At 40.1% G+C, this 20,406-nt stretch overlaps 1 protein-coding gene across 44 annotated transcripts in view; it reads left to right on the top strand.

The window, feature by feature from the left end:
- LOC111188173 (protocadherin gamma-C5-like) overlaps positions 1 to 20,406 on the top strand; it is a 96,492-nt gene that overhangs the window by 33,103 nt on the left and 42,983 nt on the right. For 3 of the 44 annotated variants that reach the window (XM_049474753.1, XM_049474749.1, XM_049474781.1), the window contains exon 3: positions 6,013 to 6,156. The exons of 9 other annotated variants lie outside the window; for them this stretch is intronic. In XM_049474753.1, coding sequence (XP_049330710.1) covers positions 6,013 to 6,156 — 144 coding nt within the window. Of the gene's footprint in view, positions 1 to 397; positions 3,041 to 3,416; positions 6,157 to 6,498; positions 9,214 to 9,540; positions 12,215 to 12,454; positions 15,251 to 15,278; positions 18,987 to 20,406 lie in introns of those variants that run through there. 32 more of the 44 variants (XM_049474760.1, XM_049474759.1, XM_049474757.1 and 29 more) reach the window with 30 other exon arrangements.

Raw genomic sequence — 20,406 nt, 5'->3', positions numbered from 1 at the left:
ATTTCATTGTTTCGAGTTGACTAAAAGTCGTAAGATATTTAGTGCTTATTAGATTAGTGAATCCTCTGGACGTGGTGCTGAAATTGACTTTAGTCCTTCCAATAACAGTTAATTACATGGATCTCTTTAAACTGTTAAAACAATGGTCTGTTTGAATTCTTTACTATTTATTTAAATACTATATTACATTGTTAAGCATGTCTCAAACTTTTGTCCCGTTATAGAGATCATTTATATTTTCATTTTTTCATAAATTTAGCTGTAGTCTTACATGGTAATTCAAAGATCACAACAATGTATCTAGTTTTTCTTGCTCCACTTTTTTATATTTATGTTGTAGTAACATTTTTGGACTCTGTGTGACGCTGTTGGTTAGTGTGAAAAGGCTTTAATTTCTCATTGAATGATCCTCCCTATATTGTGACATCACTGAGACTGCGCATTCTCTCCTTCATTCGAGATAAACTCTTCAGACCAGAACACGTACAGACGTCGTTCTTGCTCACCTTTTGTATTTTTTCTGTAGTTTAACTATACTAAATCATGCAAACACTTTTTGATCTTTAATACTGGATTATAAACATGTCAATATAATCTCTTTTTTTTCCTTTTTTTTCCTGAAAGGAGAAGCTTATGTTTCCGTGATATTACATCGCTTAAAGAGATGAAGCTTCTTGTCTTTTTTTCCTTTGTCCTGGTTGTTGCGCACGGGCAGGTCCGTTATTCTATTCCTGAGGAGATGAGTAAGGGCTCTGTTGTGGGAAACATCGTGCAGGATCTCGGGTTGGATGTAAAAAGACTGAAATCTGGTCGAGCGCGGATCTATACGGAGGATAGTCGTGAGTACATCGGTTTAAATGTAGATAAAGGGACTTTGGTGGTGAAAGAGAGGATAGATAGAGAGGAGCTGTGCGGCCAGGTTACTCCGTGCTCTTTACATTTTCAGATCATTCTAGAAAACCCTATGGAGCTGCATAGAATCGATGTAGAAATATTAGATGTAAACGATCATGCTCCGAACTTTACAAGAAAGCAAATAGATTTTGAAATAAGTGAGTCAGCCACCCCCGGTGCTCGATTTTCTTTAGATAATGCACGCGATCCTGATGTAGGTTTAAACGCATTGCAGAGATATACCCTTAACCCAACTGATCATTTTAATTTAAAAGAATTATCTCGTAGTGATGGCACTAAATACGTTGAGATGGTTTTACAAATACATTTGGACAGAGAGCAACAAGAAGAGCATAAATTAATTTTGACTGCTTTTGATGGAGGAAATCCTCAAAAATCTGGAACAGTTAAAATAACCGTCGCTGTTATTGATGCAAATGACAATCCCCCCGTGTTCAGTCAGCCTACTTATAGAGTGTATTTAGCGGAAAACGCACTGACTAGTGCTGTAGTTGTGTCAGTAAGCGCCACAGACCTTGACAAAGGATCAAATAGTGAGGTTACGTATTCGTTTTCTCAGAGCACGGCAACTGAAGCCATGGATTTGTTCAGTATTGATTCTGAAACTGGGGAAATAAAAGTAAATGGCCCTTTGGATTATGAAAAATCGAAACATTACGAACTGAATGTTGAGGCCAGAGACAAAGGAGGACTAACTGATACCAGTAAAGTTCTGGTTGAAATTACTGATGTTAACGATAATGCCCCTGTTATCAGTGTTATCTCGTTTTCCAATCCCATCCCAGAGGATTCTGCCCCGGAGACTGTTATAGCGATGCTGAATATTAAAGACGTCGATTCCGGTAAAAACGGTCAGATTAGATGTTTAGTGGAATTAGATTTACCGTTTCGTATCAAATCCTCCTCCTCTAATTTCTACAGTTTAGTCACAGATCAGTTTTTAGATCGAGAAAAATGTTCGGAATATAATATAACAATAAGAGCTACTGATGAGGGTTCTCCTTCACTCTCTACTAATAAAACACTGAATCTGAAAATATCTGATGTAAATGACAACGCCCCTCTGTTCCAGCGTCAGTCATACACCGCTTATGTGCTGGAAAATAACACACCTGGAGTGTCTGTATTCGCAGTGAAAGCAGCTGATAAAGACTCTGGTAACAACGCGCGTATTTCCTATTTTCTTGAGGATGTTCTCGTGAATGGAGTTTCAGCCTCGACTTATATTTCAGTGAATGCAGAAAGCGGAGAGATTCTTGCTGTTCGCTCTTTTGATTACGAGCAAACAAAAGAGTTTCATATTCGCGTAAAAGCGCAGGACGGAGGAAATCCTCCTCTCAGCAGCAATGTGAGTGTTAAGATAGTGATTCAGGACCAGAACGACAACGCGCCTCAGGTTCTGTATCCAGTGCAGACTGGTGGCTCTGTGGTGGCTGAAATGGTGCCTCGTTCAGCAGAGGTGGGATATCTCGTGACCAAAGTGGTGGCTGTTGATGTGGACTCTGGACAGAATGCCTGGCTCTCATATAAACTGCAGAAAGCTACAGACAGGGCGCTGTTTGAAGTGGGCTTACAGAATGGAGAAATAAGAACTGTGCGCCAGGTGACCGATAAAGATACTGTGAAGCAGAAGCTCACTATTGTAGTGGAGGACAACGGACAGCCCTCTCGTTCAGCTACAGTCAATATTAACGTGGCGGTGGCGGACAGTTTCCCTGAAGTGCTCTCGGAGTTCACTGACTTTACGCACGACAAGGATTACAACGACAACCTGACATTTTATCTAGTCTTGGCCTTGGCTGTTGTTTCTTTTCTCTTCATCGTGTCCGTTATAGCTATACTGTCAGTCAAATGCTACAGATGGAGACGTGAAAGGATGTTTTACAAATCAGGTTCCAATCTGCCAGTTATTCCATATTATCCACCTCTTTACGCAGACGTAGGGGGGACAGGAACTTTACAGCATGTGTATAATTATGAGGTCTGCAGGACGACTGACTCCAGAAAGAGTGACCTGAAATACATGAGACCAACTCAGAGCATCATTAGTCTTGATACAAATGGAACACAGACTCTCACACATGCGCAGAGGGAGAAATTAATAAGTGACGATTTTGAAGATCAGGTAAGGGTTGGTTATTATTGTTATTAATAATAGTCATCATAATTGTCATCATTTATAGTTTTCATATTATTAATACACATTTCCCTTCGTGTTTTCAAGTTGACTAACAGTTCTAAAAAAATTTAATATTCACTAGACGTGTTAAGCCTCTGTCCTTGGTGCTGAAATTGACGTTATTTCTTCCAAATAGAGTTCATAGCATGAGTCTCTTTAAATTGTTAAAATAATATCTGTTTAAGTTTAATACAATTTATGTAAATATTATATTTAATTTTAAGCATGTCTCTAAATTTCGTCTCGTTTTATAGATAATTTATATTATTGCCTATTTAATACATTTAGTTCTAGTCTTACACGGTAATTCAAAGGTCACTACACGTATTCCGTTTTCTTGTTCCACGTTTTTATATTTATGTTGCAGTAACATTTTTGCACTCTGTGTGACGCTGTTGGTTAGTGTGTGAAGGCTTTACATTCTCAATGAATGATCCTCCCTATATTGTGGCATTACTGAGTTTGCGCACTCTCTCGTTCATTCGAGATAAACTCTACAGACCGAGAACACGCACAGACGTCGTTCTTTCTCACCTTCTATTTTTCTCTTTAGTTTTATTATACTGAACCATGCACACCTTTTAATCTGCAAGTGTGGTTTATAAACATTTCAACAGAAGATTTCTTTCGTATTTGTTTGCTGAAAGAAGAAACTTTCTTCTACCCGTGATATGACATCACTGAAGCAGATGAAGCTTATTTTTCTTCTTTGCTTTGTTCTGACCCTAGCGCATGGGCAGGTCCGTTACTCTATTCCTGAGGAGATGAGTAAGGGCTCTGTTGTGGGAAACATCGTGCAGGATCTCGGTTTGGATGTAAAAAGACTGAAATCTGGTCGAGCAAGGATATTTTCGGAGGACAGTCGTGAGTACATCGGTCTAAATGTAGATAAAGGGACTCTGGTAGTGAGAGAGAGGATAGATAGAGAGGAGCTGTGCGGCCAGGTTACTCCGTGCTCCTTACATTTTCAGATCATTCTAGAAAGCCCGATGGAGCTGCATAGAATCGATGTAGAAATATTAGATGTTAATGATCATGCTCCGGTTTTTGAAAAAAAAGAAATCAATATTGAAATAATGGAATCTGTCGTCAGGGGGTCGTTATTTTCATTAGAAAATGCGCACGATCCTGACGTTGGATTAAACACATTGCAGAGCTATACTCTGAAACCAGCCGATATTTTCTCACTAAAAGAATTTTCACGTAGTGATGGGACTAAGTATGTTGAAATGGTTTTACAAACACCTTTAGACAGAGAGCAACAAGAAGAGCATAAATTAATTCTGACAGCGTATGATGGAGGAAATCCTCAAAAATCTGGAACAGTTAAAATAACCGTCGTTGTTATTGATGCAAACGACAATCCTCCCGTGTTCAGTCAGCCTGTTTACCGAGTGTCTTTACCAGAAAATGCTCAAAAGGGCAGTTCAGTAGTGACTGTACGCGCTACCGACAAGGACAAAGGCTCCTATGGTGAGGTTTCATATTCATTTTCACAGAGCACTGGAAAAGCTATGGATTTTTTCACCGTTAATTCAGATACGGGAGACATTCGAGTTAATGGAATCTTAGATTTTGAAAAATCTAAACAGTACGAGCTTAATGTAAAAGCAATGGACAATGGTGGATTAACTGACACCAGTAAAGTGCTAGTTGAAATCACTGATGTTAATGATAATGCACCTGTTATCAGTGTTATCTCATTTTCCAATCCCATACCAGAAGATTCCGCCCCGGAGACTGTTATAGCGATGCTCAATATTAAAGACATCGACTTCGGTAAAAACGGTCAGATTAGATGTTTAGTGGATTCAGATTTACCATTTCGCATCAAATCCTCTTCCTCTAATTTCTACAGTTTAATCACTAATCAGTTTTTAGACCGAGAGAAATGTTCTGAATATAATATAACAATAACAGCTACTGATGAGGGTTTTCCTTCATTCTCTACCAATAAAACTCTCAATCTGAAAATATCTGATGTAAATGACAACGCCCCTCTGTTTCAGCATCAGTCATATACCGCTTATGTGCTGGAAAATAACACACCTGGAGTGTCTATATTCGCAGTGACAGCAGCTGATAAAGACTCTGGTAACAACGCGCGTATTTCCTATTTTCTTGAGGATGTTCTCGTGAATGGAGTTTCAGCATCGACTTATATTTCAGTGAATGCAGACAGTGGAGAGATTCTTGCTGTTCGCTCTTTTGATTACGAGCAAATCAAAGAGTTTCACATTCGTGTAAAAGCGCAGGACGGAGGAAATCCTCCTCTCAGCAGCAATGTGAGTGTGACAATAGTGATTCAGGACCAGAACGACAACGCGCCTCAGGTTCTGTATCCAGTGCAGACTGGGGGCTCTGTGGTGGCTGAAATGGTGCCTCGTTCAGCAGAAGTGGGATATCTCGTGACCAAAGTGGTGGCTGTTGATGTGGACTCTGGACAGAATGCCTGGCTCTCATATAAACTGCAGAAAGTCACAGACAGGGCGCTGTTTGAAGTGGGATTACAGAATGGAGAAATAAGAACTGTGCGCCAGGTGACAGATAAAGATGCTGTGAAGCAGAAGCTCACTGTTGTAGTGGAGGACAACGGACAGCCCTCTCGTTCAGCTACAGTCAATATTAACGTGGCGGTGGCGGACAGTTTCCCTGAAGTGCTCTCGGAGTTCACTGACTTTACGCACGACAAGGATTACAACGATAACCTGACTTTTTATCTAGTCTTGGCCTTGGCTGTAGTTTCTTTTCTCTTCATCGTGTCCATCATAGCCATACTTTCAGTTAAATGCTACAGATGGAGACGTCAACGAATGTTCTACAAATCCGGTGCTAATCTGCCAGTTATTCCATATTATCCTCCCCTTTACGCAGACGTAGGGGGTACAGGAACTTTACAGCATGTGTATAATTATGAGGTATGCAGGACGACTGACTCCAGAAAGAGTGACCTGAAATACATGAGACCAACTCAGAGCATCATTAGTCTTGATACAAATGGAACACAGACTCTCACACATGCGCAGAAGGAGAAATGTATAAGTGACGATTTTGAAGATGAGGTGAGGGTTGGTTATTATTGTTATTTTTAATATTGTCATCTCATTATTTATGCACATTTCACTAGTTTTCGAAATTTAATGATTAATGGATTTGTGAATCCTCTGTCCTTGGTGCTAAAATTCACTTTAGACTTTCTAAAATCAGTTCTTAACATGGATCTCTTTAAATTGTTAAAATAATTGTCTGTTTAAGTTCGATACTATTTATTTAAATATTATATTTAATTATTAAGCATGTATCTTGTCCCGTTTTAGAGATGATTTATTTTCTTGTCTGTTTAATACATTTAGCTGTAGTCTTGAATGTTAATTTAAATGTCACAAAAATGCATTTTTTTTCTTGTTTCACGTGTTTATATTTATGTTGCAGTAACATTTTTGCACTCTGTGTGACGCTGTCGGTTAATGTGTGAAGGCTTTAAATTCTCAATGAATGATCCTCCCTATATTGTGACATCACTGAGACTGCGCTCTCTCTCATTCATTCGAGACAAACTCTACAGACCGTGAACATGTCCAGACGTCGTTCTTTCTCACCTTGTATATTTCGCTATACTAAATAATGCAAATATTCTTTGATCTTTAGTGGTGGATTATAAACATTTCAACATAATTATACTTTGTTTTATGTTGACTTAAAGAAGAAGCTCTCTTTTTCCCATGGTTATGACATCGATGAAGCAGATGAAGCTTCTTGTCCTTTTTTCCTTTGTTCTGGCATTTGCGCACGGCCAGGTCCGTTATTCTATTCCTGAGGAGATGAATAAGGGATCTGTTGTGGGAAACATCGTGCAGGATCTCGGGTTGGATGTTAAAAGACTGAAATCTGGTCGAGCGCGGATCTTTACGGAGGACAGTCGTGAGTACATCGGTCTAAATGTAGATAAAGGGACTCTGGTAGTGAGAGAGAGGATAGATAGAGAGGAGCTGTGCGGCCAGGTTACTCCGTGCTCTTTACATTTTCAGATCATTTTAGAAAATCCGATGGAGCTGCATCAGATCGATGTAGAAATTATAGACATCAATGACAATTCGCCTGTATTTGTGAGAAAAGACATTGGTTTTCAAATTATTGAATCAACACTGACTGGTGCAAAATTTTCTTTAGATAGTGCGCATGATCCGGATGTTGGCGTTAATGCTCTCCAGAAATATACCCTTAGTCCAACAGACAATTTTTCTTTGAAAGAAGTGATTGCAAATGGTGGGCTGAAATACATAGAATTGGTCTTACAGTCGCCTCTAGATAGAGAGAACCAGGAAGAAATTATTTTAAATCTAGTGGCTTACGATGGAGGCAGCCCACAAAAATCTGGTACTGTTAAAATAACCATTACAGTTATGGATGCAAACGACAATGCTCCTATATTTAGTTTGCCTGTCTATCACACTTCTATGCAAGAAAATTCGCCCAGAGGGACATATGTAGCAACAGTCACCGCTACAGATAGAGACAAAGGGACAAACGCCCTGGTGACTTATTTATTTTCACAGAGTACAGGAAAGAATTTGAATGTATTCAGTATTGATTCTGAGACTGGCGATATCACTGTAAACGGTGAGCTGGACTTTGAGAAGGCAAAACATTTTCAAATTACCGTTGAAGCAACAGACAAAGGAGGACTAACAGATTCTTGTAAAGTAGTGATTGAAATCACTGACGTTAACGACAACGCACCGGTCATAAGCTTGATTTCTTTTTCTAACGCAGTACCAGAAAACTCTCCTCCAGAGACAGTGATAGCCATGGTTAATGTAAAAGATTTAGATTTTGGAAAAAATGGACAGGTAAAATGTTCAATTGATCCAAATTTACCATTTAAAATACAATCGTCCTCATCCAATTTCTACAGTGTGGTAACTAATCAGGTTTTGGATCGAGAGACTAAACTTGAGTATAATATAACAATAACAGCTACTGATGAGGGTTCTCCTTCATTCTCTACCAATAAAACACTAAATCTGAAAATATCTGATGTGAATGACAACGCCCCTCTGTTTCAGCATCAGTCATACACTGCTTATGTGCTGGAAAATAACACACCTGGAGTGTCTATATTCGCAGTGACAGCAGCTGATAAAGACTCTGGTAACAACGCGCGTATTTCCTATTTTCTTGAGGATGTTCTCGTGAATGGAGTTTCAGCCTCGACTCATATTTCAGTGAATGCGGAGAGCGGAGAGATTCTTGCTGTTCGCTCTTTTGATTACGAGCAAACCAAAGAGTTTCACATTCGTGTAAAAGCGCAGGACGGAGGAAATCCTCCTCTCAGCAGCAATGTGAGTGTGAAAATAGTGATTCAGGACCAGAACGACAACGCGCCTCAGGTTCTGTACCCAGTGCAGACTGGTGGCTCTGTGGTGGCTGAAATGGTGCCTCGTTCAGCAGAGGTGGGATATCTCGTGACCAAAGTGGTGGCTGTTGATGTGGACTCTGGACAGAATGCCTGGCTCTCATATAAACTGCAGAAAGCTTCAGACAGGGCGCTGTTTGAAGTGGGCTTACAGAATGGAGAAATAAGAACTGTGCGCCAAGTGACCGATAAAGATGCTGTGAAGCAGAAGCTCACTGTTGTAGTGGAGGACAACGGACAGCCCTCTCGTTCAGCTACAGTCAATATTAACGTGGCGGTGGCGGACAGTTTCCCTGAAGTGCTCACGGAGTTTACTGACTTTACGCACGACAAGGATTACAACGACAACCTGACTTTTTATCTAGTCTTGGCCTTGGCTGTAGTTTCCTTTCTCTTCATCGTGTCCATTTTAGCCATACTGTCAGTCAAATGCTACAGATGGAGACGTGAGAGGATGTTCTACAAATCCGGTGCCAATCTGCCAGTTATTCCATATTATCCACCACTTTACGCAGATGTAGGGGGTACAGGAACTTTACAGCATGTGTATAATTATGAGGTCTGTAGGACGACTGACTCTAGAAAGAGTGATCTGAAACACATGCGACCAACCCAGAGCATCATTAGTCTTGATACAAGTGGAACACATACTCTTACACGTGCGCAGAGGGAGAAACTTATAAGTGACGATTTTGACGATCAGGTAAGGATTGGTTATTATTGTTATTATTAATAGTTTCATCATTTTATTAATACACATTTCACTTCTTGTTGTCGAGTTGACTAACAGTTATGTGAAATTTAATGCTCACTTAGTGTCTTAAGCCTCTGTCCTTGGTGCTGAAATCGACGTTATTCCTTCCAGATGCAGTTCATGGCATGGGTCTCTGTAAATTGTTAAAAGAATTGTCTGTTTAAGTTCGATACTATTTATGTAAATATTAAGTTTCATTATTAAGCATGTCTCTAACTTTCGTCATGGTTTAGAAATAATTTATATGCTTGCCTTTTTAAATAATTTAGCTGTAATCCTACACGGTAATTCAAAGTTTACAGAAATGTATTTCGTTTTTTTTGCTCCACGTTTTTATATTTATGGTGCAGTAACAATTTTGCACTCTGTGTGACGCTGTTGGTTAGTGTGTGAAGGCTTTAAATTCTCAGGGAATGATCCTCCCTATATTGTGACATCACTGAGACTTCGCACTCTCTCGTTCATTCGGGATAAACTATACAGACCGAGAACACGTACGTTTTAACAGAAGATTCCTCTTTTTTTTGCTGAATGAAGAAGCTCTGTTCGTCCCATGATTATGACATCACTGAAGAAAATAAATCGTCTTGTCCTTTTTTCCTTTGTCCTGGCGGTTGCACACGGGCAGGTCCGTTATTCTATTCCTGAGGAGATGAATAAGGGATCTGTTGTGGGAAACATCGTGCAGGATCTCGGGTTGGATGTTAAAAGACTGAAATCTGGTCGAGCGCGGATCTTTACAGAGGATAGTCGTGAGTACATCGGTCTAAATGTAGATAAAGGGACTCTGGTAGTGAGAGACAGGATAGATAGAGAGGAGCTGTGCGCCCAGGTTACTCCGTGCTCTTTACATTTTCAGATCATTCTAGAAAGCCCAATGGAGCTGCATAGAATCGATGTTGAAATATTAGATGTTAATGATCATTCTCCTGTGTTTACAAGAAATGAAATTAATTTCCAAATTAGTGAATCGGCTATGCCTGGTGCAAAATTTTCTTTAGATAATGCACATGATCCTGATGTAGGAATGAATGCTCTCCAACGATACACTCTCAATCCCACAGAATATTTTTCTCTGAAAGAAATCATTGGTAATGATGGGCTGAAATACGTAGAAATGGTGTTACAAGCATCACTTGACAGAGAGGACCGAGAGGAGCATACGCTGTCCTTAATGGCATTTGATGGAGGCAGCCCACAAAAATCTGGTACTGTTAAAATAACCATTACAGTACTGGATGCAAACGACAATGCTCCTGTGTTCAGTTTGCCTGTATATCGTGTTACAATGCAAGAGAATTCGCCCAGAGGCACATATGTAGCAACAGTAGCCGCTACAGATAAAGATAAAGGGACAAACGCCCAGGTGACTTATTCATTTTCACAGAGTACAGGAAAGAATTTGGATTTGTTCAATATTGATTCAAAAACGGGCGATATCACTGTTACCAGTGAGCTGGACTTCGAGAAGTCAAAGCATTTTCAAATAAATGTTGAAGCAACAGATAAAGGAGGGCTAACAGATTCTTGTAAAGTAGTGATTGAAATCACTGACGTTAACGACAACGCACCCGTCATAAGCTTGATTTCTTTTTCTAATTCAGTACCAGAAAACTCCCCTCCAGAGACAGTGATAGCCATGATTAATGTAAAAGATTTAGATTTTGGGAAAAATGGACAGGTAAAATGTTCAATTGATCCAAATTTACCGTTTAAAATACAATCGTCCTCATCCAATTTCTACAGTGTTGTAACTGATCAGGTTTTGGATCGAGAGACTAAACCTGAGTATAATATAACAATAAGAGCTACTGATGATGGTTCTCCTTCATTTTCTACCAATAAAACATTAAATCTGAAAATATCTGATGTGAATGACAACGCCCCTCTGTTTCAGCATCAGTCATACACTGCTTATGTGCTGGAAAATAACACACCTGGAGTGTCTATATTCGCAGTGACAGCAGCTGATAAAGATTCTGGTAACAACGCGCGTATTTCCTATTTTCTTGAGGATGTTCTCGTGAATGGAGTTTCAGCCTCGACTCATATTTCAGTGAATGCAGAGAGCGGAGAAATTCTTGCTGTTCGCTCTTTTGATTACGAGCAAACCAAAGAGTTTCATATTCGTGTAAAAGCGCAAGACGGAGGAAATCCTCCTCTCAGCAGCAATGTGAGTGTGAAAATAGTGATTCAGGACCAGAACGACAACGCGCCTCAGGTTCTGTATCCAGTGCAGACTGGTGGCTCTGTGGTGGCTGAAATTGTGCCTCGTTCAGCAGAGGTGGGATATCTCGTGACCAAAGTGGTGGCTGTTGATGTGGACTCTGGACAGAATGCCTGGCTCTCATATAAACTGCAGAAAGCTACAGACAGGGCGCTGTTTGAAGTGGGCTTACAGAATGGAGAAATAAGAACTGTGCGCCAGGTGACCGATAAAGATGCTGTGAAGCAGAAGCTCACTGTTGTAGTGGAGGACAACGGACAGCCCTCTCGTTCAGCTACAGTCAATATTAACGTGGCGGTGGCGGACAGTTTCCCTGAAGTGCTCTCGGAGTTCACTGACTTTACGCATGACAAGGATTACAACGACAACATGACTTTTTATCTAGTCTTGGCCTTGGCTGTTGTTTCCTTTCTGTTCATCGTGTCCATCATAGCCATACTTTTAGTTAAATGCTACAGATGGAGGCGCGAGAGGATGTTTTACAAATCCGGTGCCAATCTGCCAGTTATTCCATATTATCCACCTCTTTATGCAGACGTAGGGAGTACAGGAACATTACAGCATGTGTATAATTATGAGGTATGCAGGACGACTGACTCCAGAAAGAGTGATCTGAAATATGTAAGACCTTCCAGTGAGAGCATAATGAGTTTGGATACCAGCGGAACACACACACTCAGGCATGCGCAAAGAGACAATCTGATAAATGACTGTGAAGATCAGGTAAGATTTGGTCACTAATGAGAATTTCAAATGTACTGTAAGTAATTTAATTCCATTTAGAATTGATCGGTCTATATTAAAATGCCATTGATGTCCTCGCCACAATACAAATTTGTTGATTTTATTTTATTTTGAATCATTATATTCTCAAACGTTTGTTTTGTTGCTGTTGGTGTTGTTATGCCCCCCCCCCTTTCTTCATTTAAGCTTATGATTGTTGTATTTACTTCTCTATAATTATAATACGATTATATTTTAAAATATCAAAATGTTATTATGTAATTTATTGGTAATAAATCGAGGTTTATCTCTAAGTTCCATTTTAACAATTACAAAAAGATTCTTTTCTCTTTTGTTGTAGTATTATTTTAGAACTCTGGTCGACGCTGTTGGTCAGTGTGTGCAGGTTTTAAAGATCAGTTGTGGATCCTCCTCCACATTCTGACATCGTGCATGAAGCAGTATTACTCTGCAGTTCTGACTGAGGACCCAATGTAGAACCATAGACAAGTATTTCTTACCAGTTATTTCAAATATATTCACATTATTTAATAGTGATAAGAGTAATTGACGCTCAATCGAATAATTGGCATTATGGATGTATTTTTTGTTCGAACATTCCGCAATTGCTTTACCATTCATGGTATTTATCGACGGCTTCCGAATCTTCTTATTTTCTTCTTCTTTGTCCTGACCGCTGCTCACGGACAGCTGCGTTATTCTATTCCTGAGGAGATGAATAAGGGCTCTGTTGTGGGAAACATCGTGCAGGATCTCGGTTTGGATGTTAAAAAACTGAAATCTGGTCGAGCGCGGATCTTTACGGAGGACAGTCGTGAGTACATCGGTTTAAATGTGGAAAAAGGGACGGTGGTGGTGAAAGAGAAAGTAGATAGAGAGGAGCTGTGCGCCCAGATCACTCCGTGCTCATTACATTTTCAAATAATTTTGGAAAATCCGATGGAGCTGCATAGAATCGATGTAGAAATATTAGACGTCAATGATCATGCTCCGATTTTTGACAGAAAAGAAATAATTCTTGAAATTAGAGAATCTGTCGTAGCAGGCTCGCGGTTTTCATTGGACAGTGCGCATGATCCCGACGTAGGAAAAAATTCACTACAAAGATACACCCTTAGTCCAACCGATCATTTCACTTTGAACGAATTGTCAAACAGTGATGGCACAAAGTACGTTCAGATGATTTTACAAACACCTTTAGACAGAGAGCAACAGGAGAAGCATACATTAATTCTGACAGCTTTTGATGAAGGAAATCCTCAAAAATCTGGAACAATTAAAATTACCGTCGTTGTTATTGATGCAAACGACAATGCTCCCGTGTTCAGTCAGCCTGTTTACCGAGTATCATTACCGGAAAATGCTCAAATGGGCAGCACTGCGGTGACAGTAAGTGCCACCGACAAGGACAAAGGACCTAATGGGGAGGTTATATATTCATTTCCACAAAACAATAGAAAGATTATGGAGCTATTCACAATAGAGCCAAGCACTGGAGACATTCGAGTTAATGGTCTTTTAGATTATGAAAAATCAAAACAGTATGAATTACATATCGAGGCAACAGATAAAGGAGGACTAACTGATAATAGTAAAGTGTTGGTTGAAATCACCGATGTTAATGATAACGCTCCTGTTATCAGTGTTATCTCTTTTTCCAATCCCATTCCAGAGGATTCTGCCCCGGAGACTGTTATAGCAATGCTGAATATTAAAGACATCGACTCCGGTAAAAACGGTCAGATTAGATGTTCCGTGGATTCAGATTTACCATTCCGCATCAAATTCTCCTCCTCTAATTTCTACAGTTTAGTCACAGATCAGTTTTTAGACAGAGAAAAATGTTCTGAATATAATATAACAATAACAGCTACTGATGAGGGTTCTCCTTCACTCTCTACTAATAAAACACTGAATCTGAAAATATCTGATGTGAATGACAACGCCCCTCTGTTCCAGCATCAGTCATACACTGCTTATGTGCTGGAAAATAACACGCCTGGAGTGTCTGTATTCGCAGTGACAGCAGCTGATAAAGACTCTGGGAACAACGCGCGGATTTCCTATTTTCTTGAGGATGTTCTCCTGAATGGAGTTTCAGCCTCTACATATGTTTCAGTGAATGCAGAGAGCGGAGAAATTCTTGCTGTTCGCTCTTTTGATTACGAGCAAACCAAAGAGTTTCATATTCGAGTAAAAGCGCAGGACGGAGGAAATCCTCCTCTCAGCAGCAATGTGAGTGTGAAAATAGTGATTCAGGACCAGAACGACAACGCGCCTCAGGTTCTGTACCCAGTTCAGACTGGGGGCTCTGTGGTGGCTGAAATGGTGCCTCGTTCAGCAGAGGTGGGCTATCTTGTGACCAAAGTGGTGGCTGTTGATGTGGACTCTGGACAGAATGCTTGGCTCTCATATAAACTGCAGAAAGCTACTGACAGGGCGCTGTTTGGAATGGGCTTACAGAATGGAGAAATAAGAACTGTGCGCCAGGTGACCGATAAAGATGCTGTGAAGCAGAAGCTCACTGTTGTAGTGGAGGACAACGGACAGCCCTCTCGTTCAGCTACAGTCAATATTAACGTGGCGGTGGCGGACAGTTTCCCTGAAGTGCTCTCGGAGTTCACTGACTTTACGCACGACAAGGATTACAACGATAACCTGACTTTTTATCTAGTCTTAGCCTTGGCTGTAGTTTCCTTTCTGTTCATCGTGTCCATCATAGCCATACTGTCAGTCAAATGCTACAGATGGAGACATGAGAGGATGTTTTACAAATCCGGTGCCAATCTGCCAGTTATTCCATATTATCCACCCCTTTATGCAGATGTGGGAGGGATGGGGACTTTGAAACAAACATTCAATTATGAGATGTGTGGGACCGCTGATTCCAGAAAAAGTGAGCTAAAGTATTTTAGGCCTGGCAGTCAGAGCATCATTAGTCTGGACGCTAGCGGAACTCAAACGCTGCTGCGCGTACAAGATCAGGCGCAGACGCTCGGAGAGTCTGATATTCAGGTGAGGTGCGAAACGTGTAATAAATTACATTAAAACTGCCTACTTTATTTAAATAATAACTCATTTTAGTCAATAACATTTTATGAAGTTTTTCTCATGGTCTCTTTAGTGCAGTGTAGTGTGTTTTTGATGTCATATTATTGTCACTTAGGGCATAGGGTCTTCTGTTATAATTAATACGCCTGTCGTTCTGTTAGGATATATAGCTATTTTGGTATTTGTCTCTCTGTTTATACTAAGTACCTAATTTTACAATGAATAATATTTTAGTTTTTATATATTGAGTTATGAATGAGTAGTATATTAATCAAAGTATATGTTTTTATAAGACAAAAAGACCCGTTCACTTTTAGTCATTTTCAAATCAAGCCCTTTGAATATATTAATCTATTATTCTTCATGGACGTGCCTGTATTAAGGTGTAACTTTACGTTTGCCTCACTTGGAATTGCGAAATTAACCATGACTTTGTTTAATAAGGTATTATCCCGTTGATTAGCTTAAATTGCTCTACTTTTAAACATTATTTGTTTTTCTGAGTATTTTTGTGTTTTCTTCTGTATATGCACACACAGAAGCGAAATAACGTTCCAGCTGGACGGTGGTGCAACATAGAACAACATGACATTACACATATAGCAATGTGCACACGTCTGTGCAAACGCAGAACAAATACAATAAACATTATCGTTACAAACGACAGTAAGCACAATAAAAAGGACTGTGGAATCTCGTTACATCACTCTATCCTGAATAGCTTGCAGCAGAACAAATATACAGAGACATGTAACGTGACACACAACCACGCATGCAATTTAGAATTGTAATTGACAACGAACCTTAACATCAAATGAAAGGAAATTTAAGCTCAATGGCACTTAAATCGGGGTCACAGGCTTAAATCACCTTCATCGCGTTCACATTTTCTTTCACGTGTAATGTGTGTTATATTTATTTTAAGACTTCTTACCATGTTCATCTGAGATGTTGCGGTGTCCTTTAGTTTCTCCCATCTTAAAGCTGAGAACATCCGCGTGTAGTTCATGTTTTGATCTCTAAACGTCGCTGTTGGTTAGAGTGTTTGATTCTTTCTGAATATACTAAATCTGCGCCTCCCATTTTAGTGTCTTTTGCGCATGTCTACTCTCCCGAAAGTCCATTTCATTTTATACAAAGACTAGGCTCTGCATTCAAGCTGAACCGTTGTCTCACATTTCTCTTTTCACTCCTTTAACATTGGATGAGTAACGTGATTGTTTTTTTTATTTAACAGTTTTGTGGACAAGAAATATTAATTTTGGGATTGATTCTGTGACGCTTCCATATCGCAATGGGAGAAATCTCTTTTCTTGCACGCCTGTCCGGTGCTCTTCTTGTCTGCGTGCATTTGCTCCACTGCGCATTAGGGCAGGTCCGTTACTCCGTACAAGAGGAAATGCCACCTGGTTCTTTCGTCGGGGACATCTTGAAGGACCTTGGCCTGGAGTTTAAACGCTTGACAACTGGGAAGGCTCGAGTTTTCACAGCAAGTGGACGCGAGTATGTGGGTCTGGACCGGGACAAAGGGCACATTGTCGTGAAAGAGAGAATGGACCGCGAAGTCCTCTGCTCTAGCGCGATATCTACGTGCAGCATCAGTTTTGAGATTATTTTCGAAAATCCCATCGAGCTCTACAGGGTTACTGTGGAGATTTTGGATGTTAATGATAACAGTCCTGCGTTTCCAAAAGGAGAAATTCAGCTGGAAATAAGCGAGTCAGCCTCTGCTGGTGCGCGCTTTTCCGTAGAGAGTGCGGTCGACCCTGATGTAGGATTAAATGGGATTCAGAGCTACTCGATTCACCCAACCGATCATTTCAGCCTGAAAACACAGAGCCGAGCAGGTAGTGGAAAAAAGGTCGAGCTTGTTCTGCAAACCCCTTTAGATAGAGAGAAAGAGGAGCATGTCTATTTAACTATAACTGCTAGTGATGGAGGTACTCCTAAACGCTCTGGTACTGTTAAAATTCATGTTATTGTTTTAGATATCAACGACAGTCCCCCTATATTCGAAAAAGATGATTATAGACTGTCTGTTCCTGAAAATACAGCAAAGGGGGCGTTGTTGCTTACGGTTAACGCTACCGATGCAGATACAGCCTCTAACGCCCACATTGGCTATTATTTTGAACACACAACACCTAAAATTCGAGAATTATTTTCAATCGATGCGTCTACTGGTGAAGTACGGCTTGTTGGGGAGCTTGACTTTGAAGAAGGCAGTGTTCATGAGTTCAAAATTCAAGCAAAAGACCAGGGTGGGTTATCTGATTCTTCTGAAGTGGTCATAGAAGTGACTGACGTAAATGACAATGCACCAAAAATTACGCTCATGTCCTTTTCAAACACACTGCCTGAAAATTCACCCCCTGGTACTGTTGTAGCAATGATCAATGTGCAGGATAGTGACTCTGAGGAGAACGGAAAGGTCACCTGTTTAATAGACAGAAGCCTTCCTTTCAGGACTGAATCCTCACTGAACAATTACTACAGCATAGTGACAGACTCCAGCCTAGATAGGGAGCAAATGGCAGAATATAACATTACCATTACGGCAAAAGACGGTGGTCAGCCACCTTTGTTTAATACAAAAACACTGTTGGTGAAAATTTCTGACATTAATGACCATTTACCTCAGTTCGAGCATGAATCATATAACGCGTACATAACTGAGAATAACTCTCCCTCCTTGTCTTTGCTCAGCGTAAAGGCGAATGACGCCGATTTGGGGGCGAATGCGCGTATTTCTTACTTCCTTGAGGATAAAGATTTGAACGGCGCGCTAGCATCGACTCTAGTGTCGATTGATTCGGTAAGTGGGATGCTTTACGCCCTGAAATCATTTGACTACGAACAAGTAAAGTCTTTTAGCATCACTGTCAAAGCGCAAGATGGTGGCTCTCCTCCTCTGAGCACCAACACAACAGTGAACTTTATTATTCAGGACCAGAACGACAACGCGCCTCAGGTTCTGTATCCAGTGCAGACTGGTGGCTCTTTGGTGGCTGAAATGGTGCCTCGTTCAGCAGAGGTGGGCTATCTCGTGACCAAAGTGGTGGCTGTTGATGTGGACTCTGGACAGAATGCCTGGCTCTCATATAAATGGCAGAAAGCTACAGACAGGGCGCTGTTTGAAGTGGGCTTACAGAATGGAGAAATAAGGACTGTGCGCCAGGTTACCGATAAAGATGCTGTGAAGCAGAAGCTCACTGTTGTAGTGGAGGACAACGGACAGCCCTCTCGTTCAGCTACAGTCAATATTAACGTGGCGGTGGCGGACAGTTTCCCTGAAGTGCTCTCGGAGTTCACTGACTTTACGCACGACAAGGATTACAACGATAACCTTACTTTTTATCTAGTCTTGGCCTTGGCTGTAGTTTCCTTTCTGTTTATCGTGTCAATAATAGCTATACTATCAGTCAAATGCTACAGATGGAGACATGAGAGGATGTTTTACAAATCCGGTGCCAATCTGCCAGTTATTCCGTATTATCCACCCCTTTACGCGGATGTAGGGGGAACAGGAACTTTACAGCATGTGTATAATTATGAACTTTGTGGGACAGCTGACTCCAGAAAAAGCGACATAAAATTCGTACCTTCCTCCAGTCAGAGTGTTTTGAGTGTGGACCTTGGTGGCATTAAAACTGCACCTAGACAAAACAAACACACGGTTGACCCGGATGTTGATATTGAGGTGAGGACCTTTTGGTAATTAGTAAAATATATTAAAGCTTTTGTTTTTGAACTCATTTTAAAGATTACCGAATGCTACAACATATTATATTTTTTGTCTTGTTTTTGCTTGGGTGCTTGCATCAAGTTTGCTTTGTGGAATTTGTGAATATGATAGATTGACAGGTGTGCTATTGTGCTGTGCGGCGACGCACCACATATAATGGCGTAACAGAGATAACGAGCACCGTATAATGACATTTCTAGTTTACTTGTTGTCTGTCAAACGAGCTCAGGCTCCACCGTACAGCATCTAACATTAACAAAACTGTATATGAATATAATAAATATAAAATATAAAATATAAAATATAAAATATAAAATAATAATAATAATAATAATAATAATAATAATAATAATAATAATAATAATTTATTACACTACCTAGACGCTACTTCTTTAATTGTTTGAAAAGAATCCTTCACAATAACACCACTAATATATATATATATTTTTCCATTTTGCCAATCTAATACTGATTATTTTATTTACATTCGGGGATACCAAGAGCAGAGATGGTGGAGGACAGAGCAAGTGATGGGGAGAGGGTGAGTGCAGCAGTAATGTACAGTGATAGGAGAGGATCACTGCTGAAGTCACGCTCAGGTACAATGTTAGAGTTTAGGTTACTGGAAAAGGAGATGGTGCATACTATTATGTTCACAATACCCTAAAGCCACTTTAGTGAAATGCAAGGCAGCAATTTTACATAGTATGTTCTTATTCCCTTAACCTGCATCTAAGCTCTCAATGTACAGAAGAGAGAGAGGAAACTGGTTGAAACTGGATAAGCATGCCTGCATAAGGCTAAAAAGTCAATATGAAATGTTAAAACGGTTCATCTTGCATATGGTAATCAAAGAGAACTTAGTTATTTTATACCGTTGGGTCATATTGTTTGTCCATTTATTGTAAACTGTCTTAGAGACTGAGAGAACAATCAGCTAACTAATGTTTATCAGTGCATGAGTCTAATCTGTCTCACTAATCACTAATAAGTCTCACTAATCTGTGAGTAGACACTTAGCCACAGTATACAGCCAATAAAAAAAGATTTTTTTACTCCATAAGGTCTCCTGGTTTTAACTAAAGTGTGAATAACTGAGCACATGTAATTCATTTGTGTGTTAAGTCATCGAATCCTGCTTCATTTTTTGCTAAAGAAGAGGACAATAATAGTTGGAAATTTGAAGCTATAAGTGGAAGGTTGCAGTTTAAGATACTCATTTTCTGTTGGTTCTGTAGCTCTATGGGTTTTACTGTTGGCCCACTTTAAAAGTAACCTCAATGAGTGAGTGAAAACTGTTAGAGCTACAGTTAAAACATTATTGTGTTTATTTTCCAGGTTGCTCCACAGGCAGCCACTTTAAAAAGAGGTCCTA

The sequence above is a fragment of the Astyanax mexicanus genome, chromosome 2, assembly GCF_023375975.1.
Source record: "Astyanax mexicanus isolate ESR-SI-001 chromosome 2, AstMex3_surface, whole genome shotgun sequence".
In the NCBI taxonomy this organism is placed as follows: domain Eukaryota; kingdom Metazoa; phylum Chordata; class Actinopteri; order Characiformes; family Acestrorhamphidae; genus Astyanax; species Astyanax mexicanus.
Note: the sequence above shows the minus strand (reverse complement) of the source record. Positions and strands in the feature narration are given on the sequence as shown.